The 25,189-nt window shown below is 46.8% G+C and overlaps 6 protein-coding genes across 6 annotated transcripts in view; 3 read left to right on the plus strand and 3 right to left on the minus strand.

The window, feature by feature from the left end:
* Nucleotides 1-9,227: 9,227 nt before the first annotated feature.
* Nucleotides 9,228-12,808, minus strand: BDZ99DRAFT_497361 (plasma membrane ATPase). The gene is made up of 6 exons (XM_033723508.1): nt 12,731-12,808; nt 12,500-12,600; nt 12,372-12,446; nt 11,977-12,256; nt 9,503-11,926; nt 9,228-9,438 (listed from the first exon to the last, which is right to left on the minus strand). The coding sequence occupies exons 2-6, from the start codon at nt 12,506-12,508 to the stop codon at nt 9,392-9,394; spliced, it is 2,835 nt and encodes a 944-aa protein (XP_033578649.1). The 5' UTR covers nt 12,509-12,600; nt 12,731-12,808; the 3' UTR covers nt 9,228-9,391.
* A 3,995-nt stretch (nt 12,809-16,803) lies between these two features.
* BDZ99DRAFT_569667 (uncharacterized protein) lies at nt 16,804-17,349 on the plus strand (the record flags this gene model as incomplete). Its single annotated transcript, XM_033727911.1, has 1 exon — nt 16,804-17,349. The coding sequence occupies one exon, from the start codon at nt 16,804-16,806 to the stop codon at nt 17,347-17,349; it is 546 nt and encodes a 181-aa protein (XP_033578650.1).
* A 1,698-nt stretch (nt 17,350-19,047) lies between these two features.
* Nucleotides 19,048-19,696, plus strand: BDZ99DRAFT_461691 (uncharacterized protein). Its single transcript, XM_033719677.1, has 2 exons — nt 19,048-19,259; nt 19,339-19,696. The coding sequence occupies exons 1-2, from the start codon at nt 19,164-19,166 to the stop codon at nt 19,432-19,434; spliced, it is 192 nt and encodes a 63-aa protein (XP_033578651.1). The 5' UTR covers nt 19,048-19,163; the 3' UTR covers nt 19,435-19,696.
* A 50-nt stretch (nt 19,697-19,746) lies between these two features.
* Nucleotides 19,747-20,678, plus strand: BDZ99DRAFT_279306 (uncharacterized protein). The gene has a single exon (XM_033713977.1). It carries the CDS (start codon nt 19,934-19,936, stop codon nt 20,483-20,485), a length of 552 nt encoding a protein of 183 aa, XP_033578652.1. The 5' UTR covers nt 19,747-19,933; the 3' UTR covers nt 20,486-20,678.
* Nucleotides 20,679-22,107: 1,429 nt separating this feature from the next.
* BDZ99DRAFT_414186 (uncharacterized protein) lies at nt 22,108-23,871 on the minus strand. The gene is made up of 3 exons (XM_033716723.1): nt 23,807-23,871; nt 22,610-23,760; nt 22,108-22,556 (listed from the first exon to the last, which is right to left on the minus strand). The coding sequence occupies exons 1-3, from the start codon at nt 23,856-23,858 to the stop codon at nt 22,260-22,262; spliced, it is 1,500 nt and encodes a 499-aa protein (XP_033578653.1). The 5' UTR covers nt 23,859-23,871; the 3' UTR covers nt 22,108-22,259.
* A 544-nt stretch (nt 23,872-24,415) lies between these two features.
* Nucleotides 24,416-25,189, minus strand: part of BDZ99DRAFT_279330 (HET-domain-containing protein) — a 4,299-nt gene continuing 3,525 nt past the window's right edge. The window contains exon 4 of the mRNA XM_033713978.1: nt 24,416-25,189. This exon is cut by the window's right edge and continues 36 nt beyond it. Coding sequence (XP_033578654.1) covers nt 24,848-25,189 — 342 coding nt within the window. The 3' untranslated portion in view covers nt 24,416-24,847.

Raw genomic sequence — 25,189 nt, forward strand, 5'->3', positions numbered from 1 at the left:
GGCCCTTATACTATTAAGTTAGGGTTTTTAATACGCCTTTAGATTAAAACTATAGTTTATAAAGAAGGGCAATACCTTTATTAACTCTATAAATGCACTATTATAGGCGAACTAGGCTATTAGTAGTAGTAATACCTAATTATCCTACCTGTAATTAATATAGTATTATAGGTATTATTCTAAAGTCTAATTAAGCCTTTCTATTTATCCGTCCGTCTGTAGGTAAAATACTATAGAAAGCTTATACTTTATTCCTAGTTATATAGTAAAGGTCTGCCAGAATTTCGATATAAAAAGCTTATTTTAGTCTGAAATTATCTCCTAGGGTAGCCTATAATTGCTAATAATATACTTTAAAAAAGTATAGGCTAGATTTTCTACTATTAATACTTCTTAGTAAGGGATAAAGTATATATATTTAGTTAGTCTATCCGTAACTACTAATATTATATTATACTTTATACCTATTATAGGTTTAATAGACTATAGTAGCTTAACTATAAAGTTCTATATAATAGATTTCTATACCTTTTTTAGTATAAAGGAACTCTTTATTAGTCTATACAGTGCGTGTTATACTAATTTATTCTTCGCGTATTTGCATCTATATATAATTTTCTCCGTTAGTTTCCGAAGTCTAGGAAAATAGAATGTTCTTGCAATTCTTTCCCGTGTTTTTTCTACTTCCTAGTGCCCGTGCACTAGTATACTATAGAATTCCTTAATAAGCTCTTTTTATAAGGTCTTAGGTATAAATATCTTATCCTATAAGGTAATAATACTGTCCTAGATTTCTCCGCGTTCTTAATTTATAGGTTCTAGGCGCAAGCTTTGCTAGTTATAACCTGCTAAATCCCGGCTTTCTTAATCTACCTTCTGTGCTGCCTTAATTTATATATACTACTTATTATCCTCGGATCTATAAGCAACTGCTGCTTATATATAGTTAAATTTAAGGGTTCCCGGACTAGTTTCTTTAAGTATAGGTTGCCTGGTTTTCTCGGCTCTTTCTATATAATCCGGCCTTTTGCTAAGTGCGTTTATATAAGTATTTTCAGATCCTTTTTAATACGTGATCCTGAAATTAAAGGTTCCTAGTTTTTCTAACTATTTTTTCTATTTTCTATTTAACTTCTTAGTTATAGTAAAGTATATTAGATTTTTATAGTCTGTATATATCTATACTATATATACTGCCTTTTTAAGGTAAACTTTCTACTATTTAAATACTTCTATTATAGCTAACAGTTCCTTATTATAGATATTATAGTTTAGCTTAGCTATACTTAGCTTTTATAAGTAGAACGCTATAGGATATAGCTTCCCTTATTTATCTAGTTAGTTAAGTATTGCTTCTACTACTTTATCTAATATATTACTTTTAATAGTAACTGGTTTCTATAGGTTAAAGATTGCTAATACTAGTTTTAAAGTAAACCGTGCTTTTAACCTATTAAATGCACCCTGCGCTTCTAGGGTCTATTTATATTTAATATCTTTTCTAGTAAGTTCTATAAGCAGCTCTGCAATTTTTAAGTAGCCCTTAATAAACTGTCTATAGTAGTTAGCTAACCCTAGGAATAACTATAGTTCCTTTAAATTTGCGGGCTCTAGCTATTCTTAGATAGAGAACACCTTGCCTTCTTCTATCTTAATCTGTCCTAGACTAATAACGTATCCTAGGAATCCAACTCTCTGCCTATAAAACTTGCACTTATCCGGGTTTACTGCAAGGTTATATTTTCTAAGTTTTTTAAGTATCTTTCGCACGTGTATTTTATATTCGCTTAGCGTTTCTAAGTATATAAGGATATTATTAAGGTATACTACTGTAAACCGATTTAGGTAGCCCCTTAACGCTAAGTTAACTACTACCTAGAATATTACTAGCGCGTTAGTAAGCCTAAATAGTATTACTATATATTTAAAGTGTCTGTATTAAGTTCTAAAAGCTGTCTTCTACTCTTTTCCTTCTTTTATCCGAATTAGATAGTACCTTTTATATAGGTTTAACTTTATAAAGTACTTAGCCTTATATAGTTAGTTTTTAAGTTCGGAGATTAAAGGTAATAGATAGCGGTTTTTAATTATAATCTTGTTTAGTTGTCTATAGTCCACGCAAAGGTATAGCTTGCTATTTACCTTTAGGATAAATATTATAAGGTAACCTGCGGGCAATTTTAATAGTCTAATAAATCCTTGCTTTAGGTTCTTCTCTAGGTATTCTTCTAGCACTTCCAGCTTATTCTAGGCTAGTAAATAGATTGGTCTAAACTGCGGTTATTTGCCTAGTATTAGGGGAATATAGTAATCCTAAGGTTAGTGCTTTAGTAATATATCCTAAACCTTTTCTATAAAGATTTCTTTAAATTTATTATATTTTTCTGGTATAACTAGTGCTTTTACTGCCTCGGCTAGCTGCCGGCTGCTTAGGGGTCTAGGCTACTATTAGCTTGCTGCCCTGTCTTTTCTTTAGGCTTTTTTACTTCTTAAGGTATCTATATTAATATTTTGTTTTTACTTAGGCTTATTCTAGTATAGGGTGCCTTTTAGTTTGCTTTCCGATTAAATCCTTACTTTACTAGACTTCTAATTAACTTAGGGGTTATACTGCTTTAGCTATAGTATACCTAAGATTATATTATATTTTACTATATCGGTTATATCTATACTAATAGTTTCTCTGTATTCTTTAATCTATATAACGCCTGGTCGAGTTTCTATAGTTACCTATCCGTTACCGTGTTATATAGGTGTGCTATCTACTATATATAGTTTATAGGGTCTGTTTTTCTATTGCTAAGGAATCCGGTTTCTTCTAATAAAGTTATAGAATATAAAATTTCCTTGCGCGCTACTATTTAGCAGTGCTTTTACCGGGTTCCTACTAATTTTAACTAATAGAATTACGTGTCTATAGTTCTAAATAGGAATAGAGTTAGGCTGCGTTGCCGGGTTCCTTTTTTTCTTTATAATATAGGCTTTTCCCACTAGAGTAGCAATAGTTGCGGTTCGCGTTCTTTTGTTTTTAGCTGCTCTATAGGACCTTGTTTTTAGCTGCTCTAGCCGTCCTATTGCTTAAGCGCCTGCTTATTTTTTAGCTATTCTTATAGCTAATAATTTGTATACTTTGTTTTATAATATACTAGATATAAGTTTTAGTAGTATATTTACTAGTTTTTACTTTTCCTATATTCTATTAGGTACTAAGGGTCCGCAACTATAGTAGCTACTTCTATAAGTTTATCTTTCTTACCTATAATATAGTGCTCTGTTTCCTTAAATAGTACTAGTTATATAATAATATAATATTTTATCTAATATAGGTACTATTCTTAATATTTCTTATATATTACGTGCTCGTCGTATTTATTCTTAATATAAGATACCCAGAATATCTATCTATAAAGTAGGTGGTTTTTATCCAGCTATTTATTTTCTTTATTATAAACGCCTGTTTTACTAATAGGGTATAAAGCTCTATAGATCTTAATTTTAGTTTGCCTTCTATATAGCTCTAGCGGTTCTTACTCTAGCCCTATACTAAATTTGCTATTACTAGACTACTTTTCTAGTTCGCGGTTTTTATTACTGTTATAGTATTTTTTACTATTCTTAACAGGTAATTTATTATCTAGTTCTTGCTAGATATTACGGCTTAGGCCTTTTAATATATCTAATCCTGCGCAGGTTCCTGCGCTAATAGTTGTTGCTAATATTCCTGCGGCTGCGGCTATTTTTACTTTTTTTTTTCTGGCGAGCTGTCCTGTAACTCTTCCTATAGCTCTTAGGAATTAGTAACTTACTAGTGCTCTTAGCTCTGCGCCTGCTATAGTATTTTTAGCTTCTTACGCTTTTTATTCTTTATTAAGGCGTATAAGAATTTCTCTTGCGCTTTATTTATACGTAGCTATAACTCTATTAACCTATATTTCTATATTTAGTAACTTAGCTTTACTATTATCTAGTAGCTCGGGTATATTAGTTTAGGGTTCTAATTATAGTTTAATTATCTAAAACGCCTTATTTGTTTCTAATAGGTAGTTAATCTCTATACTCTTAACTTTTATATTAGCGTAGTAGTTGTCTATAAGGTCGCTATTATACTTTTCGTTTCTTATTATAGTAATAGTACGTCTTTTTACCCTTTATATTAAATAGTACCCTATTGCTTACTTATCTAACTAATAGGTAAAGTAGTTATTATTATAGTATGCAGTCTATAATATAGAATTATAGCAGTTTATATTCGGTTTTACTATAACTGCTGCTGTTTAGGTGTTTCTAGAGTACTTATTCGCAAAGTATTCCTATTCTCTATATAATAGGCACGCGCTGTTATATTTTCTTTCTTACCTTTTTTTATTAGTAATTAGTTTACCCTTCTAGTTATTACATTATTTTATAATATTAATCTCTATATAATCTCTATAGTCGCGGTTGGTTACTCTTAGCTTTGGTCTAGCTAGTTAGGCGTAAGAATAAAGTCCTCTTTTATTTGCCTGTTTTAGTTGTTGCTTATACTATTAACTATTAATTTATATTGCTATTTCCTTAAGTTTATAGAGTATTAAAGGCCTTTTACTTTATACGATTTTGTTTTTAATATTTTCTTTAAGACCTCTGTAGTATTATGCTTATAGAGCCTTATCTCCCTATAATAGCTTAGACGCGATTTATATAAATTCTAAAGTATAGCGGCTGGTTAAGCTCTTCTGCTTTAGAACTGCTATTTTCTGTTCCGCTGTCCGTTTTTTATTAGTGTTTCCGAAGGTTATCTAAAGTACTAACTCGAAGTATCTGTAGTTGCTAAATATAACGTTTGTTTCTAGTTTCTAATTATCTGCGTCGGTGTTGCTAAGCCAGTCTATAAGCATTAGGTTAAACTAGTTAAACGCTTTTTTCTTTAAGAAGGTGGCTGCTATATAGACCTTATCTAATTTAAATTTAAGGTTGCTTTAGTTTATGCGCAGGTATAGTCTTATCTGCGTTATAAACGCTTGTAAAGCTCCTTTTTCCCTAGTAAACTCTTTAGGCTTATTTATTTTATAGCCTTTATAGCTAACTATTTTAGTAGTAGTAAGCTTTCCTTAAACGGTCTAGAGATTTCCCTATAGGGCTATAATCTTTTTATTCTTAGTATTACTAGCTTCTTCTAGTGTTTATATTTATATAAGCAACGCCTATATATATATTACTACCTTAGTTATAGTTAGGGTTAGTCTAGTAGTTATGCTACCTAAAGGGGTTAGTAGGGCTATTTTAATTAATCGTCTGTATACGACTCTTTTAATATAGCGGTGTTTAAAGTATAACAGGTTGTCTTTTCTATACCTTCTAAGTGTCTTATACTATAGCAGGGTATAGGCAAGTTATTATTAGGGTGCAATAGTCTTTAAAAAGTAAGGTAATAATTAATTAAGGTCTAAAACAGGGTTATTACTTCTAATAGGTAGTATTAAAGTTTTAAGTTAAATATAAGGTTTCTATTTATATAAAGGAGCGTCCCTATATATAAAAGCTCCGTTCTAAGAGATTTACGGATTACTCTAATCCGTCCCTAGATCGCTCCGATCTATAAACTATCCTTAGATTACGCTAATCTATAAACCGTTCTTAGATTACGCCGATTCTTAGTCTTTTTCTTCTAATCTATTATATAACCCTTTTATCTCGTAATTCCTATTTTTAGATTATTCCTATCTACTAGCAGTTCGTAGGGGAATCTAGGATCCCTACGCGTCCTATATATAACCCTTTTAGTCCCGTAACCTAGTTCTCTATAATTAGTCTTATCTGCTTACTTATCTCCGCAAGTGCCTCTGCGCTCGGGTGGTTCGTGTTACGGGTTGTAACACCTAGATAGCCGCCTTTTAATTGCTAATTAAAAGGAATACTATATATACTATTATACTAAGGTCTTATACCTAAAAATTCTTCTTTACTATAAATAGCCTTTTCCTTAAAAGTATATAGAGGGCTATTTTTAAGCGCTATTTAACTATTAGAAACTAAAGAAATAAAGCCCTAGGCCGCTGTTAGGGTGCCTACTTATTTAGTAGAAAGGTTTAGTACTATATTTATAAACTATATAGGATTATTAAATACTATAATAGTTCTTTTAACCGCCGGCGTGTTTATAGAAATACCTGCTATAGTAATTTAGCTAGCTGGTATTGCAATCTATATTAATTATATTAGTTCCTGTCTACTTATAATACTCTACTTTTATTATATATAAGCAGTAGTTTTATAAGTTCGCCGGAGATATAATATTCCTCCACGTGATCCTAGTTCTCTACCACGCTGTTATACTTACTATACTACGCTTACTAGATCTTATTAAGTATTAATTTCGAATTAAAATTAATTATATTAAGTTAAGTTAATAGATATAAATACACGGCTATAGCTATAGCTACAGCTACTGCTACTGCTACTGCTACTGCTATAGCTACTGCTATAGCTATAGCCTGCTATTATTTAATAAGGTGCAGTAGAGCCTGTTAGCCGGCCTTTATAACGCTGTATAATTACTAGAGCCTTAATAAAAAGAAAAGGATTTATAGAAAGGTCCACCTTATTTAGAATAGGATAATTAAACTACTAGTATTAATAAATATCCTCTAGTATAACTTTATACTTAGCTATTAATATAGTATATAGTTTTCTATATATTTCGTAATAGTATAGTATACTGTACGTCCCTCTAAATATTCTGTTATATATTAGGTTAAAATTATTATTCTTAGCCTTCTTAATCTGCTTAGCAATTAATTAAAGGCCCTACTTAGTAACTTTTCTAATAACCTTACTAAATTTAGGCAGCTTTACCTTATGCTAAGGAGCTCTATATTATCGGCTAAGCTAGTTCTTTAGTTCTATACTTTAGCGGTAAATATATTAAAATAGTAGTATAACTATATTATATAAGTTACCTATTAAAATCTAAAGATATAATTTAATACTGCTATTTAAACCTTTAAGCTGTAAGGTTATAGTATTGCTAAAGTACGGCAGAAGGCTAGTATAATATATAGTAATCTCCTTTTTATATAGCTACTACTCTTTAGTAAGGTAATTAATTAGAAGTTGTTTATACGTATAATTTAATTTTATTTTATTCTAAGCAGCTATAAACTTATCCTCTATAGGTTTTGCTAGGCAGAAGTTAAGCTTATTAATAAATTTCTTTTAATCTTTCTATATAACCTTAATTTTAGCTATTATTAGATTTTAAAAGGTATATACTGCATTCTATAGATCTATAGTATTAGTTACTGCTTGCTTATTATTTTTCTAGATAGCTATAGCCTTGCTGGCGATGTTTTTCTACACGTGCTATTTGCACAGGAGTTAAAGAATAGTAGGAAAGAACTTAGCCAGCGTATTTTTAAGTGCTAGCTCTTTATTTATAATAAAAACGCCTGGCGAAACTCCTAGGTACTAGTATATAAAATAAAGCTTATATACTGCAAAAATATAGTCCCCCTCTTCTTCTTCTAGAAGAAAATAATAGCCTAGCTTATAGTTCCTGCCCTAGTTAGTAATACTATTAATATAGAAAAGTAGTATTTTAAACTTATTTATTTTATAGGTGCAGTTAAGAAGAATAATATTAGGATTCCTCTAGAATATCTAAACACTCTTAGGATATATAAAGTATAGATACTTAATATAGTTTACTTTATCTAGCTTATATTTATAGTAGTAATAAGCGTCCGGGTTATTGCTGCTGTGTTCCTTAAGCACCTTAAGTATAGCCTAAGTTAGAGTAAGCCTCTAAAGCTTTATTTTCTTCTACTCCTATCTCTTATTATATAGGTCCTGTATTATTACATCCTTACCTTTAGTAAGTAGGTTGTTGAAGATAGCACTAACAGGCGTGCCTCTATTAAGCTAATTGTATATAGTTTGAATTGTATCCTTATCTAGATCTCGGTGTACGGCTGGAGTCCCCTTATTAGCATTAAACGGCTCGTGATTGTGAACAGAAACCTCAACTTCAAAGAACTAATTACCTAGCTGTAGATCTCTCGTGAAAGCTCTTTTTATAAGGCAATTGGACTTCTTTGTACGGGTGTTCTTCTTCCTGTTGGCCGGCTTGTATATACCCGCACAATTGCAATGAACAAGCACCTTCCGCACCTGAGGTGGAGTGCGCTTGTCCATTTTATTGTTGTATTTGACGATCGCGTATCCTTCCTTCTTTGCCCAATTATTAACGGACTTCATGCCCTCATCTACGGATGCATGGCGGCCCCAGGGGGGCGGCCGGAGCGGCATAGCGGTGAGGGTGGTGATGTAGAGGACGTGGTGTTGATGCATTACGAGTGCGCAGTTGATGTAAATTCCTTATTGAGCACAAATAGTGAGTGAATATGATTGGTGGAACAATATTAATACGGGCCGGCGCTAGGCTAGATGTAGGGGGGGTGGCAGGAAGAGAAAAGGGGGGTGATGCGGAGAGAATAGGGGGGTGGTAATTAAGCTCGTCCTAGTTTAGCTAGGCCTAGCTAACTAAGCTAGCCCTGGCTAAACGGCCTATATCGATGCCGCACGCCAAGTCGGGCCAAGACCGTGGTGAATAGGTACACAACAGCAGTGCGGACACCGGTTGTCGGTCCAGCGGGCAGCGACGTCGCCGCTGCCAAGGGAACGTAGTAGAACAAGGCGCTGCAGTGGTGTATAAATCCCGAGATGGACCGGAGTAGTGACCCCAGTGGCCGTTACGTCAGTATCGCAAGCGTGTGCAGCAGACTGTCAAGTTTCGGGTGAGAGTGCAGGTTCCGGTCCAACACTGTGCGATGAGTGGATGTTGACGGTTGCTAAGAGTGGCTTGTGGATGGTGAAGGAGAAAGAAATGTTTTAATGTTGATGCGAGGGTTGGACATGAGACGAGCTACTATACATAATTTAGTGTACGAAGGTCACTCACGCACCTGCAATAGCACACCGATAATCATCAACACTTCCTCCATTCTAAAACACTCGCAAAAATCGCCGCCGTAGCTCACGATCTACATACACAAACAAAAAAACAAGGTTCGGGGGGAAAGGATCGATCAAAAGGAAAATGTATTAATGGAGCTTGCAAACTAGCAGCGGTGGGGGGTGAGGAACGTTGGAAAACCGGCTCAAGCTTTTTCTCTATAAATCGGGAGTCGATATATTCGAAAAAAAGAATTACACCTCATCCAGAATTGAGAAGGGTTCCTATGAGCCGGCCCAACTATTACCAGTTGTGGTTTTGCAGGCTTTGTAGTGTGTTGGGTTTTTTTTGGGGGGTGTATAATATCGACAACTCCTTTGATCTTCCCTTTCCTCGCAACCTCCCGTCACTCAGACCTTGGTATTAGAAAAAACATGCAAATCATCAAACAGGACGATTCTACTCGCCCTTCTCGTGCTTTGTCGAGACGCGTTGTAACGAGACAACTGTTAAGAATATTAGAATGTTATACTGGTGGAATAATGAACGGATTATAATCTTTTGACTTACCGAAATCTTCTAGTGACCGCTGCTTTTGGTCCTTCTTTGGCGACTTGCCGTGCATGAGGTTGTCGAATCCGGCGCTGTCCTGGAGGAGGTAATACACACCACCCAGGACGCAGAAGACACCGAAGGAGAAGATCCAAATACGGACGACAGCAACAATGGAGGTCTGGCCACCAATGAACCAACCAAAGAGACAGAAGAAGGTGGCGATCAAGTCCACAGACAGGATAGCACCGGCAAGTTGCCACGAGGGGATAGACGACCAGAAAGGACCGTTGGCACGAGTGATGAAGATCAGCCAGTTCTCAGAGAGAGAGATCTGGAGGAAGAGAACTTCGTCACGAACACCAAAGTTCTGAACAATACCACCGCTAATACCCTGGTGGGCTGCGTTGGGCAGATCCTGGTAGGGGAACATGGTGGTAAGAGTGATCCAGGTACCGACGGCGAGGACAACACCGAGAAGGACGGACAAGCCCCAAAGCTTGGGCAGGTTCCACTTGACTGGGGTCTTGGAGAAGGGGGCGTTGTCGTAGGCGATGGCAAGAGTGGCGATATCAGCGAAAATAGCGATGAAGACAACGAGTTCCAGATTGAGTGAGGTGTTGAGGATGGCAATCCAGAGACCGAGGAAGAATTCCAGATGCAGCGAGAGCGCAATACGATAGACAACGTAGGCGTACATACGATGGAAAATTTGGCGAGAGGTCTTGAGAGCATCAATGATGGCGGAGAGACCGGGGGCAAGGAAAACAATGTCGGCGGCGGAACGGGCAGCATCGGAAGCACCCTCGACGGCGATACCGGTATCGGCCTTCTTGAGAGACGGGGCATCGTTGACACCGTCACCAGTCATGGCAACGAGGTAGCCACGCTGTTGCAGAATTTCGACGACGTTGTACTTGTGCTGGGGGAAAACCTCGGCAAAACCATCAGCGGCCTCGACGAAATCATAGACCTCGGAACCGGGCATCTCTCCTCCTCCACCGAGACCAAGACGTTCAGCGTTGTAGACGTTAGTGCCGAGACCGAGTTGCCGGGAAGTTTCACGGGCGATACCGACGGCATCACCAGTCAACATTTTGATGGACAGACCGAGAGTCTTGGCTTCGTTGATAGTGCGGGCAGTATCGTGACGAGGAGGGTCGGAACAAGGCATTATACCAAGGATCTCCCAGCTGGCATCACCACGCTTGCGTGCAACACCGAGGGAACGGAAACCACGAGTAGCGAATTCGGCAACCTTGTTCTTGTAGGCTTCATCAACAGCTTCGGGAATGGGGTGGTCCTCCTCGACGGTCTTCAAGACGAAAAGAGGAGCGCCCTTGACACAGATGATGCGCTCGCCCTGGGGAGACTCGACAACGGCCTGAACCTTCTTGGAGACGGGGTCGAATGGGTGGAAGTCGATGACCTTGTACTTGGAGAGGACGCCCTTGGCACGCGGGTAGAACTTGAGGGCCTTGAGGAAAGCCTTGTCAATGGCATCAATACCCTTCTTCTTGCGGGAGGCGGCCAAGCAAGCAGTCAACATGAGGTCTTCGGGCTCAACACCCTCGACAGTGTAGGGTTCGGCGAGAGAGAGCTTGTTCTTGGTCAACGTGCCAGTCTTGTCAGAGCAGAGAATCTCGACACCGGCCAAAGACTCAATAGCGGAGAGCTTCTGGACGATAGCCTGCTTCCTGGCAAGGTAGGCGGCACCGACAGCCATGGTGGTGGTGACGACGGCGGGGAGACCGACGGGCACACCGATGATAGTGATGGCGAGGGTGAACTCGAGGATGGTGACCAGAGAATTGGATCGGTAGAAAGACGACACCCAGACGACGAGCAGTGTGATGATGACGAGAATAAGAAGAACCGTGCCAATGCCGTTGAGCACCTCAGTGAAATGACCAGTACCACCGGAGGCAGAGGCTACGAGAGAGGCGGCGCGACCAACGAAGGTGCTGTCACCCGTGGCAGTGATAACCATGAAAGCTTCCCCACGCTTGACGGCGGACGAGGCATAGCAAGTGTCGCCCTTGTGCTTGTCCACGGCGAGAGACTCTCCGGTGATGGCGGACTGATCGACCTGGAGGAACGCGTCCTCGGTGACAATGCGGCCGTCGGCGGGGATGATTGTACCTTCTTCGATCTGGAGGATGTCACCGGGGACGACTTCAGGTGCCTCGACATCGGCGAGAGCACCATCACGGAGAACAGTGGCCTTGAGCGCGAGAGTCTTTTTCAACTCCTCGACGATGGAACCAGCCTGGAATTCCTGGATGAAACCGACAGAGGCGTTAAGCATGAGCAAGGCGCAAATGACACCGAAATCAACCCAATCCTGGAGACCGGCAGCGAGAACGGCGGCAGCCTCCATGACGAACTGGATAGGGCCAATGAAGTAACCCAAGAATTTGAGAATCAGATTCTCCTTCTCCTCTGCGCGCTGTTAGCGGTGCCAAGGCACAGAAATTCCAGACGCGACGTACCCTTCATCTGATTCAGGCCGAACTTCTTTCGGCGGATGAGGACCTCGGCGGAGGTCAGACCGGTGCGGGTATCGGTCTGGAGCAGGTCCTCGGCGACGGGCCTCGCACCACCAGGCTGTGTGACCTCCTCTTCCTCGGCGTCGATGCCGGCGTCCATGGACTCGAGCTCCTCGATCAGGGCGTCAATGTCCTCGTCCTCGTCCTCGTCTTGCTCGAGCTTCTTGGGCGGTACATCGTTGCCAGCTTCGGGGTGTTCGGTAGGATACTCCTTCTTCTCGTCCTGGGCCGGGCACGTTAGAAGCGGTACAAAGAGCGCGTCGCACCAAGTCGAGCTGCATCGCGCGCAGGCAGTTCCATAGCGCGATGGACGAGCAGGCGCGAGGGGAGTCACTCACCAGGCCGCCGGTAGGAATGTCGCTCCCGAGGTGGTTTGGAGGCGTCTCCGTGTGTTCAGAGACACCGGTATGTGTCTGCATGCGGTCAGCGAGGAGCGAGAGTGTGAATAGGCAAAGAGCGAGCGTACGTCGGCCATGGTGCTGCGACGGCGAGCAGTGAGCTAGCGATAAACGACTGCTGGAGGATGTATTGGCGTGTCGCGAGCGGATGTGGTGTTGAGAATGCAGACTGGACGAGGGTTAGCTTTTTGTTGTTGCCGCAATCTCTTGCGAGGGTCTGTGCGGCAGCTGTCCCGTGGGAGCTCGCCTTGGAGCTTCCCGGTCGCAGCAGCGTACACGACAAGGCGGGCAAAACGCACCTCGGCAGACCAATTAGCAGAGAGGCAGCCCAGCTACGCTCACAGAAGACGCAATGGGAGGCTCGCCGTCGAGGAGAGGTGATGCGGAGGGAGTGGAGAGGGGTGGTGAGCTGGAGGATGAGCACGCCGGGCTAGGTGGCGGGCGGGACGGCGGCTTTATTCATCGAATGCGCCACGGACCACTCCTCTCGCGCTAGCCAATATGCCTCTGCGAGATAGGCCAAGACGAAGCCCACGCGCCCAGAGCAGCCTGCACCTCAGTGGCCCGGCCGAGAGCAGATGCCAGAACTGCCAACCGGCGATCCCTCCACGCCGTGCTTCGAGGCCGCGAAAGCATCCTCTTCTGATGCGCCGAAGCCCATTGCAGCTCCATCTCAACCACAGCGCGACGTCTTGGGCGCCTCTTGGCGGGCCGAACCACGGCACAGCGCCGGACTGGGCCCCGTCGTGACAGGCCCGTCGCTGTTTGGGGCCGTGGACGTAGACAATGGAGCTATGACAGTCGCCATTATGCCCCAGCACCAGGGTTCCACGGCAACCTCGCCAGCCTGAAACATGCACCGGTGTTGCTCAGGCGCGGCATTGTCCGCTGGCCGGGCTCAGTAAACTGCTTCCAAGATGCAGCGAGACCACGCAGTTCAATAACATCCAATCTCCCGCCATTAAAATCGCTGGCGCCAGATGGGCGAGGCCGAAAATCGCGCTTCGCTGTGGCTTCTACAACATTCTCCGGCGCCGTATCGAATGCCATGCGTTTAGCCCGATCTGTGACATGGATACGGGCACGTAAACAAGTTTTGCTTCGAAACACTGCGGCTCAGGTCCACGAGAAGTGGACATTTAAGGTTGCAGCCCTCAAACACACAAAGAACCATCTCCCCAGCCTCAGTTGACGTCCCGCGACGCATTTCCTGACTCCAGCCTCGGCAGGGCTCTTATCTGCCTCGAGGACGCCGGCCGACCGCTGGCATCGACGCCAGGCGCTTCTGTGACCACGCCCAGCTTCTGGTGTCGCCTTGAACCGGTCGCCAAGACGGCGCTGCTACGAACCCCAAGTCGAATGGCGAGTCTTGCATGCATCATTGAGGCTGTCACCACGATGCCCGGTCCGGCAAATTCAAGCTTCACATCTCAGCGCCATCCGCCTCTCTCTCCGCACTCTCTGTTCTGTCCCACACATGTCGTCTCTCCCCAGCTTCCCCGCCAGCGCTCGATTCCCCACTTGCTTTTGACGGCGCCCGCAGGCCCACATTGCCCGTAGCGCGCTCCTTTAGCGAGGCGTGGTGCAAACTTTTCCGCAGAAAGGCTCAGGTTGCTATGTCGAGCGCTCCCGGCGCAGGCCTGTCGCTGCAGGATCTCTCCCTGCCCTTGTCCAAAGCCGTTGGCTGATGCGCTCCTGGGCGCCCAATCACCGTGACGGGTTTCACCCACCTCTGCGAATGACGGCAAGGCTTGCGGGACTTATGCAGCCTGCTGGCCCTCTCAACGTCGGTCAGCAGTATTCATCAGCCAAGAGCCCAACACAGCGTGTGGTGATGCTTCCCGTCGCCGGTGCATCCGCTGCTCAACGTCGACGGTGCATCCGCTGCTCAACGTCGACGCAGCTCTCCCCTCTCGAGACTTCAGTACTCGGTTTCCGAGGCGTTCTGCGGCCGCTGATTAAGAGTGGTTCACTGCATCTTACAGGCCCCCCCAGCCTATCACGCTCGCGTCGAGCGACCGCGGAACGGCCTGCGGCGGGCGTTGCTGCATCGAATCGGCAGGACTCTCGCTTGCCAAGCTCGGAGCTCTTCGTGAGAGTTGCGACAACGGGTATGCCGGGCTACATGGATACCCCTACGACGCTTACTGCAAACAGAGCAAGCTTGAGCGGCCTTTGCTTCTTCGCTGCCCCAGGCCTGCATGCACCAGATCACGGCAACACCTCCCCAGTTAGATAAGCGACTTGATGGCACCCCGTGAAGACTCGCTATCGTTTTAGCTTCATCAAGAGTCCATCTGTCGGCTTTTTGCTTCGACTTTCTGCTCCAGATGCTGTCCTTGCTGTCCCTGCTGTCAGCCCGTGCTGTCAATGATGTTGCGGGCTCCCTTCCTATTTGCGGGCCAGCCCGAGCGCCGAGATGAGTCTCCTTTCCGTCTAGCGAAATCAACATCTGCAAGTTGGCCTGTCTATCCGGCCAAATCCTCTATTGAGCCAAGCCTCAAGGTCGCCTTGCCAAGCTTCTTCTCCTTTCTTCTACAACTAAACATCTCGAGCGTCTCGAGGGCGGTGCGCTGTGCTTTGTGGTCCATGTTCAAGAAGCGCACGCGTTCGTAGCACGATTGTCGCACATGCAACGATCTTTTCTTGGCACCTCCCAATCCGCTCCCCAACTGCCCTAATCAGGCCTTCTGTGTCCTTTCCAAGAACCTTCCAAGACTTCCGCGCTCTACACTCCGGACTTCCGCTGTGAGACAAAGCTGTTCGTACGCAATTGCTGTCGCGGCTCCGACCTGCTCTGCCGACGTCCAGAATATGAAGTCGCTGGTTGTAACTATAGGTAGGAATAGATAGGTTGCGCTTGGCACTCCATATGCCGAATTGTGATGTAACGCGACTCTCCACAGGTCTGTTTAGCGCTGGCTATAACATCCACTTTTATAGGACAGGAGGCTCCTGACTCCGTGGTTGCTTGGCGATGAGGATGCGCTGCTCGAGCCTTGTGCAAGACTGGGCGATCCATTGTTGATGCTGTGCCGTACACCGCCCGCTGTATCTGCGGCCAAGGTAGATCACACGTACGTAAACGAGTTACTATTCTTCGTTCGTTTCAGACACGTGCTGCTGAAATCGATCGACGTCTGGGCGTGGGGTGGCGTCGAGGATAGGTACGTATTTCGCACTGCAGACTCCGAGCTTGGCGCTTCGAGAACGGCATGTCACGAGTAATGAGGAGGCTCGTACGAAGAGCGATATTATGGATACGTCGATCTTGAGTACTTATTTATTTTGATGAGCTTGACGTCTCGCCAATCCAAACGCTCTAGGTTGCCAAATGCGTTCACGAAAATGTATCCTGAGGTAAACCACAAAAGAAACCTCTACAGCGTCAATGCTAGATCAGGCCACATGCACCCAAAGACAAAAGAAAGAATTAGGTCTCTCCGGCGCCAAGATTCGAATTTGGACTCTGCATAGTACGCGTGCAAAGTACCTGCCAGAATTGTTCATGCATCGCCTTTCCTACACATGTTCTGGCCGACCATACTACGCTGGATTACTGCTAAGGCAATATATTTAGCTCTTATAGTGCTAGATGTCTAAAAGTTGAGTATAGCCTCTTTTTCTTACTCGAGTTCCACTTCTTTGGTTCCCTCCTACGCTAGTCCAATTCTTTTAAGCTACATTCTCCAAGACGTTTACTCAATCATCAGCACTTTCTGCAATATAGCCAAATTAAAACATCGGGATTGACCCACTCAAACAGCACCATCGAGCATCATGCCAAACCCTCACTCAAGACATTATCTCCTGACCAGCCTCAATGCTCCTTCGTAGACCTCCTTGGCAACTACCTCGCTTCCATGACCACAAAGCCTAGAAGCACATATTACAACTCATCCACGTTCCACGCTGGGTTGATGACCACGAGCTCCTCGGCGAGCTTCTTGGCAACATCTGCCGTCTGAGCAGCCGAAGTCAGAACCACGGATGAGCGCGAAGGTCTCAACCTTGGATTCATGTAACTATTATCGGAACGCCGATATGCCGACGGCTTCACGTGGAATGATATTTGGATACGCGATTACGACTACCTTGGCTTACCGTCTTGGTTTTCCTTAGGCACTACGTGTCGTGGGAACTTGGTTGATATCCTTTTTCTCGAAAAATGTGTTCCGGGATCTTGTGGGAAGGCAGTCTAGGAACATGGTTAAGATGGTAGGTCGAACACGGTACTGACGCACACAAAAACTCTCACAGATTTAAATATCACATTCTTCTCGAAGTTCTTCCAGCACATCACTCCACGAACAACCATCTTAACCACAATCACACCGACCCAATAATACGTACCTTCCACAACAACCAAGAAATGGCCGCATTCTTCGTCCTCCAACAACTACAACTACAACAGCAACTCGCCTCAACCTCGACCGGCTACCGGTTGTCCGTCTCGAGTACTACTCTCCAACCACCCACCACCACCACCAACATGGACCTCGAAGCCCAACGCCCCCGCCCTCTCTCCTTCGTCACCTCCACATTCGCGCCCGCCATCCTCCCCCTCACCATCTTCGTCGTCCTAACTTCCTCCACCGCCGCCCTCCTCGCCGCCGCCTACTTCGCTCTCTCCTTCCTCGTCCACAAAGTCGCCAGCCCCGCCGCCGTCGAGCACGCCATAATCGTCGTCATGATCCTCACCGGCACCTTCCTTCTACCCGCGCATATCGTCGTCACGATGGAGTATGCGCAGAAGCGCGCGAACGGTAGTGCCGGGGGCTCGTTGAGGCAGAGATTGGGGGTGGCGGCGGTGCAGAGTTTGGTGGTGCTCAGGGGGGTTGTGTTTGGCGGGTTGTATGCCGGGGCTTGGGGGATTTTGGGGATCTTGATCGCGGCGGGCGTGGTGCATCTACACTGAGGGAGGGGTCTGTGGGGGAAAGAGGGGGGAGGGGGGAGGGAATGTGAGCGAGGCTTTTCGGACGGCGCGGCGCGGCGCGGCGAGGAGGTTAGGTGTGTGGCCCTGCTATGTTGAGATTGGATCAATGCGATTGGGAGACCGTGAGCTTGGGTATCGACATGTGATTTGTAAGTGCAGGTGCAGGAGAAGAGATATTAGGTTGGGTGAAGCCGCTGCCGATGTCAGGTTCGTCCGATTCCCAATTAGGGGTTCCGTGGTTGCAGAGATGGTGAGCCATGGGCGTATGAGATGGGCCACACAGCAAAATATTCCACCATATACCCTCCAAGCAATATAAACTGATATCATCCTCCCCACTCCTCTACCAGCACACCCGCTACACTCCCTCACGTACTAGCAATATTAATAAGCGCACCACGCTCTCCAGCATAATTCTCACGCAAAATAGCCCTCTCCATTATCCTAGCCGTTACATTCCTCGCCCTCGCCTCACTCCTCCCAGATCGGTCCAAACGCCCACAACGAACCCACGCTCCAAATCGCCGCTGCCGGTGTTCTTGACCGGCCTAACCTGTGGGGATTTTGAACCAACTCGCACCACCCCCTCTGCGAACCTATTCAACATCCCACCGGCCGCTTTGGAGGGGACGACGAAACCAGCCTCTGAACCTCCTCATAGTGTCATCTAGAAATCTCCATCCTGTAAAACCAACGCAGAGACATAGTCTTCCTCCCCCTCAAGCCCAAGGACAGTGCTCCGCGCCACGCACTTACCATACGCCAATCGAGCGTATCCATACACCAACGCCTCAACACAACATAAGCCCGTGCACACGAATGTACCACTGTTTGGGGTACCCCCATGGAATATCAAACCCCTGGGCACGATGTCAAGTTTCAAGCAGTGCAAATCAGACTGCCTCTTGACTACCTGGCTACTTACCAGCTAGGCCGTTGCTCACGGCGGTGTCGCGTGAGCGAGATTGGAGCCAAGCAGTGATGAAATCCGCGCGCCCGGGCGTATGGCCTAGTACTGTGAGAGAGAGCGTTGTCCCGTTTTGCTGGCTCCCATCTCTGACCAATCCCAAGTTCGAGGTCATGCTCTCTTCCCTCCTTTCTCAAAGCGCAGTCTTGAAACCTTGGAAGTTGAGGGACTTGTTTGAGAAGTCTTTCCCCCCCCCCAATAACGCTGCCGAGTACGGCGAAGTCGTGCTCGAGTTTGCTTATCACAGGCCATGATGTCGCTAGGAGCGTGTTCAGTTTCGTCTAAGTTGTTGATCTGATGGCTTTGGTTGTATTGCTACTCGTACGCCGCGCATCCGTAGTAGCCTCCGCACTCATTGTCGCGTTCGGATTCAATCTTGCGAATTTAGGCCAATATACGTAGGGATAGTTGAGGAATCTTCGGATGCTAGCAGACCTGTGACTCGAATATATCGTCTCAATACTCATCTCACAGAAATCCCGGAGAGAACAGCACGTGCGGAACCAAGCAAGCTCTCAGATTGCTACCTACCCGCAAACAAGCCTCCTCGCAATCCGTGACCGACTCACATGCCGCTACCCCGTGCTCCCCATTTGCGCTTTTGGGGGAATCGGCAAACCTTTCCCTCCTTCCCCCCCCCCCCCCCCAAAAAAAAAAAAAAAAAATTCGTAGAGTTCGCCGAGTATAAATCCCACCATCTCCTTCATTATCCGCGCTCCTCACTCACAGTCTGCATCCGCTTCCATCCCCTAACCAAGAGCGACTCATCTCCCACAACCACAACCACACCAGCTCAAACCCACCCACCAGACATCCAAGCACTCGAGAGATGTCTCCACTAGGCAATGACGGGAAAGGGAATGCCGGCGGGGGCGAGAAGACCGCTATGACTAAAGGTGATTCGGCGCGCATCCAATCCGCTCAGGTGAGTCTTCTTGGACACTGTGCGCTAGATGCGCTCCTTCAGAGATCCGGTAGATAGCTTGCAAGGCTAATGAGAATAGGCTAAGAGCGGCAACGATCTGGGATTCGCGCGGCGCGCGCAGTCTGCGGCGGACAAGAGTGCGAACCAGGCCGCTGGCCAGGGAACGAAGAAGTAGTGGGGATAGGGCGACTATGAGGGAGAGGGGTATGGTTTGACGTAGATGGAGTGCGTTGGGATGAAGGCCTGAGGGGGGAGGGATTTAGATTTCTTTTGTTCTGGTAGGCCGAGGGGACGCGATTAGGGGGTGCTTGTTCAACACAAAAGAGGTTTTGACATTCGGGAATTCCAGTCTTCTTACCCATGTACACTCCTTCAAATCGAGCTTCTGCAGAACTCATCTCATGTTTTTTGCTCGTAGATTTGTCGTGGTGCTAAGAGCGAGATAAGAGCGTGCTTTGGGGTGAATAAGGTATTCAATGGGCGTCATGAATAGAGCCTCCTATAACCGCGACTACGCCGACGCGCCTCCGCAACACTTGACGAACCTCCTCAAGTCCGCCTCGGCCTCCTGCCACCTAGCACATCAGCCAACCTACTAGATCTCGCATTCGCTATCATATATGTTCACAGCCTAGGACAAACGGCTCCACATCGGCCACGCCATTGCCAACGACATGGCCGACAATCCCCGTAGCAAGAGGAAGGCAACCTCCCCAATGCCCGATACTGGATCCAAGAAGCAGCGAACCCAATCGGAGGCGGTTTTAGGACAAGTCCAGCCGACAACACCCCCTTCAACCAAGCCCTCGTCGCGCACCGAGCAGCTCCCAGCAGCTCCCCCTCCTCCTCTTGCGGCGAAAGAAGCCCAGCGCGAACCCGATGCAGCCCCTGACGGCATGGAAGGAAAGCAGCCCGACAGCGCGCCCGCGCTTCCCGCATACCTAAGCACCAAGGATTCAAAGGTCTCATTCCTAAAGTCACTGGCAGGCAAGTCCTGGACGCCCGGCGGCACGGCCAAAGAACCGCCAAAGCCGCAGCGCGGGCGCCGGGCTTTCTTGGAGAAGCCGAAGTCGGAGGCGAACGCGGCGCCCAAGCAGGCAGCGAAGCCGGGGAAGAAAGCAGTCACCGCGGGCAAGGCCAACGACGACGACCAGGCCACGCTGCCAGGTGGCGAGCAGACGGTACAGCCGCCGCGAGCTTCCTTTGATGATTACCTAGCGTATTGACATAGCGAAGACAGGGAAAGCCGCGAGGACTGCCGGATTGGCTCTCGAGCGCAAGGGCGATGACCAGTCTGCGAAACCGACTGCACTACAGGCGACACGGCGGGCAGAGAGAGTCTCTGATCGGACCGCAGTGTCTAGATCAGATGAGATTTCCGCGGCCACTCCATCTTCCAAGAAGACATCTAAGAAGCCAGCGAAAGTGCGCATCGAGAACTTCCTCAACACTCCTATTCCGAAAGATGGCTCCAAGAAGAACGAGCGCCCCAGGAAAGTGAGCACCAAGGTGGCAAAGAAAGCGGAACTGGAACTAGAAATCGAGGGCGACTCTGAAGAAGAAGGGACTGAATGCGTGCCGGCGGCAGTAAAAGTTAGGCCGTCAACAACAAGGTGCGCAAAATGCTTCCAAGGGCATTCAAAATGCAGTGGAGCGGCGACGGGCATCTGGCCCTGTGAAGTGTGCGTCAAGAGGGGAATTGAATGCGTGCCGCCGGCGCTGAAGCCTCAGGAGATGGAGGTCGATGAGCTCGAGAGCGAGGACGACTCTGGAGATGAAGGCGGAGACGAGGAGGAGAGCGAGGACGATATGTCCACTTCTAGTGAAGGAACGGCGGAAGGGCGGACACCTCCTACTCAAGGGTCCGGTCCACGAGCTTCTGATACCTGGACAGCCATCAATCAAGCAGCAGTTCCTGCTCCTGCTCCGACACACAGCAATCCTCTCTTTCAAGAACCACCCGAGCCCATGTCGACGCCAGCCTTCATTCCAGCTCCTCCGCTGGCCAGTTCTGACAACACGGCCACGACCTCAAATACCCACAAACCCCCCCAAGCATACACCAACAATACCCAGGCAACAGCCCCCACACCACCTCCTCTTCCCCTCTCTGAGCCTATCAACACCCCCTTAAAAAACCAGACACCAGATCCCACCTCCCTCGAAGCTCGCATCAGCGCCGCCAGTGGCGCCGCCGAGGCCCTCTGCGACCGCATCCTCCACCCGCACCCATCCTCCCTCTACGGCATACCAAAAGCACGCTACGACAGCCTAGAAGCACGGCGGCAGGCGGCGAAAGCCGAGGCGTGGGCGCTGGTCTGGGAAGATGTGCTGCAGGTCGTGTTGGAAAACGCGGGAATGGACGAGGACGAGGACAACTTGCGGATCCAGAGGACGTTGGAGGGGAGGACGGCGAGGCTGGAGGAGAGTTTGAGAAAGTTGGCGGAGGAGGTTGCGAGGTTGACGAACGTGTGAGGAGTACTTCAGGTAGAAGATAGTTGCTCTGCCAAGAGGATGTCTAAAATGGATGGTACGAGTCTTTACATCTCGCTCTTTCTCTCGTGAATTAGTGCTGGAGACCTTCAAGGCTGTTCGTAATAGCGCAGCCTATGCGTTACTACGGCTTAATTTCAAGCCTGTCGAGGGCAGCGGCGTAGTATGAATCGAGTAGTTGTGTCTAGTCAGTTGGCAATAAGGTGGTACTCTAAGAGGTCTCCTGGGCGTATTCAAAATCCTGCATGATGATGTAAAAGACGTGACTCTGCGAACGAAACACCTGGTCTTCCTCTTCCGAAATGTGATACAAACCAGGTCGTAGATTTAGTCACACGGCTATTCTACAGCCTAGGCTCTCCTTTTGCTGGCTCAACGCCATTATAAGAGTCCCCTAGCTAGCAAGTGGCCGATTGGTCAAAGGGTAGTCTGGTTTACGTTGAATTGACTTTGACATTGAAAACTTGGGAGATATTTGAAATTTGAAGTAATTGATTTACTACCTGTCTATCCTACCTCTCTATTTCCCTTCCGCACACTAGGGGAGTTGACAACGCCACCTTCTCCGCCATTACTCGAGATTCCTGAGTGCTTGATGCTTTCAAAAGGGCTTTTGTGGCTTTTGGCGCTGTCAACACCCAGGAGCGCTCTACGATTTCCAGGAGTGCTTAGTGGATCAACGGGTTCAGCTGTGGGTACTAGCTCCGCGAGTGGATCCGTACAGAAGATTGCAAGCAGCCTATCGACTACATCGCGAAGGCTGTCAGGCTGAGAATGCAAGGGCTGAGTTGCCATGTGTTTTCGCTGAATCTAAGATTTAGCTACTTTTTCAGTGCTACCGAGCACAGGAGACTTACCAGAGCTAGTGCCGCTCCTTTGAAGGTTTGATGATATATGAGCTTGTACTCTTCGTCCTTGACTGCCTCCTCTGCGGCAACTTCATCTGCATGACCGTCATTGCCGTCCGCAGAGGGGGCGACAGAGCTGCGACGGGATTTATTCGTTTTCTTCCGCTGCTGAAGCCCATGCATTCGCATCCCAGCCATCACGACTCTCGAAAGAGCCTCTTTGTTCCGCGACTCTGTGGTTTGCTCTTCGGGAGCAGCTGATATGCTTGTAACCCTCGAAAGCGTAGAGCGCTTGCTAGGCCCGTCGAGCAGACCCTTTCGACTCAAAGGCCGAATGTCAGAAGAGAAGCTTGGAGAACGTGACAATGGCCGTCCAGCGGCCTGTGATACCTGAGACGTGTTGTTTCCACGTAATGTTTCCACGGTGATCGCGGCTTTACTGTCGATGGACAGGGATTTCCTGTAAGCAGAGGCGGGTCTAGGGAGCTCGATCTTCGAGGCTGCTGCGGCCACAGCCTCGCCGCCTTTCTGCCTAGCTTTTCTCCGACGTTCGGTGGCCTTGTCGAACATATCGTTGACTTTCTTCCTCTTTTCAGGACCCGGAGATGGAGGCAGGAGCGGCGAGAGAAATTGGCCGTCTCCCTCGCCCATCTCGGCGTCAATCGGAGGTGAAAGTCGCGAAACATCTGATTTCCGATGGACCAACAAGTCTGAGGAAAGCGGTAGAGCATGAACTCTCAATTCTGGGGCGCCAGACAGAACAGAGTGTTGTTCCTGCGACGACGCGGGAGGCGTTGGCAAACCAGCATTGGCACTGCCGGCGAGCGTTCCATAGAACAAAATATCTGTAATTTTTGCACATCCATCTAGTTGCCAGCCTTTTTCGACTTCGACTAGTATACCAATCGCCGACTGCGCTCTCGCACTGGTCCACCAAGCGCACGCCTCATCTCCAGACGCGGTCGCGTCGAACGCGTCTTCTCCTGCTAGTATGGAGCTGAACCATTCTTCTGTGTCAGTAGATGTTGTCCACACGTCGAAACTAGGTCCGGCAGCCAAGTAGAGGGGAATTCGGGACGTTTCAACGACTGAGAGGAAGCGGAGGGACGAGGAGGGGATTGGGGTTATGGTGGTAGAATGCGACGTGGAGAAGGTGATTTCTGAATGCCATTAGCTGTGATCACTTCGAATTAGGGAAACAAATACCCTTAAGGCTTGAGTCATCCCGTAGTACGATGTCCCCTGTCCAATAGTCCATGATGTGGTCGTAGAGAAGGAGCTCCGAGATGCATGTCGCGGGGAACTTGGAAACACGCTAGCACATGACATCAGCCTTCTCAAAGCGAAGACATAAATTGGTGTTGGAAGTAAGCATTCAAATTAAGAGAGTTATGTATATGGGATATCGTGAGGCCACCTTGAACAAGAAGTGGCAGCCACGAGTCTGTGAACCTCTTCTAATATTCTTATCCTTTAGATAGACACTCACTCTACTGGAAACGTTATCAAAAGTTACTGTGTCGACAAATATAATAGTTCACCAAGTCATTTCAGGCGGTGTTGAACTGCCATTTTATGTTCAACAAGGCCTCATTGCGCAGGTGTCTGCTTCATCCAAGACGCTGTAGCTATTACTTTTTTTAGAATGAGATAATGTGCTTCCCTGGGTCCAGAGACGGACGGTGTCACGAGACGAATTTCATCCAGTTTTATCTCAGGCTCTGCATTTTTAGTTCTGTTATTCCATGTGTAATATCTTATAATTTCCGACCCTTTGTCCACAGGACTCTCACCACATCAAGTGAAAACTGGAGGTGTTGGTTGTCGCCGTTGGTTTGCTCATGGCACAATCTGATGCTCAAGATTCCGCCCCCTGCAGCATTGTCGATGTTGGCAGTTATTCGGATTTTGGAGGCCTGGTGGCGAAGCGCAATACTGGATAAGAAATGCACCAGCCAGTTGAAGACAACGACCCTTGTGTGGCTAGCATGAATAAGTTTCGCGGAACGGAAAGGGGTGGCGTGTAATGGACGCCAGTTGGCACTCTCAAAGTGTAATCTACGCTATGCCATATTAGGCCAAGCAGGATTTCCGCCACAGCTTGACGATCACGTGATATTCCGCAAGCTCACAACGGCGCGCGTGTGCTTGATTATGGAGCAGAAGTTAGGCGAGACATTTAATCTGTTATTTACATGGGTATGTGTAAAGACAGAGTCGTAAAAAAGAAGGCTTTGCCATTATGGCTTATCCAACATTCGGCCGCCTTGCCTCTTGTGCTCCAGCCGCAGTAGATCTATCCTGGCCTGCTTCCGACTCAACAGACGCAACTTGCAACGTTTCAAGTCGCTTATTAAGCACCCTACACCATTTTGCGGATGGTCCTTGGACGGCCGTGTATCCAGACAATGCCCGAGTGAACATTCCCTTCGCCATGTCTCTTCGACCTGTCCGCGAGAAGAGGTCACCAAAACCGAACATGGTGTTCAAGGCGGGTAAATACGAGGACAGAAGTTCAGGGCCAAGAGCGTCCTCGTAACCTTGCAGCGCCCGTTCGTACATCGCCTCCGCCTTATCCAGCTTGCCTTG

The sequence above is a fragment of the Mytilinidion resinicola genome, assembly GCF_010093595.1.
Source record: "Mytilinidion resinicola strain CBS 304.34 unplaced genomic scaffold BDZ99scaffold_7, whole genome shotgun sequence".
Taxonomy (NCBI): domain Eukaryota; kingdom Fungi; phylum Ascomycota; class Dothideomycetes; order Mytilinidiales; family Mytilinidiaceae; genus Mytilinidion; species Mytilinidion resinicola.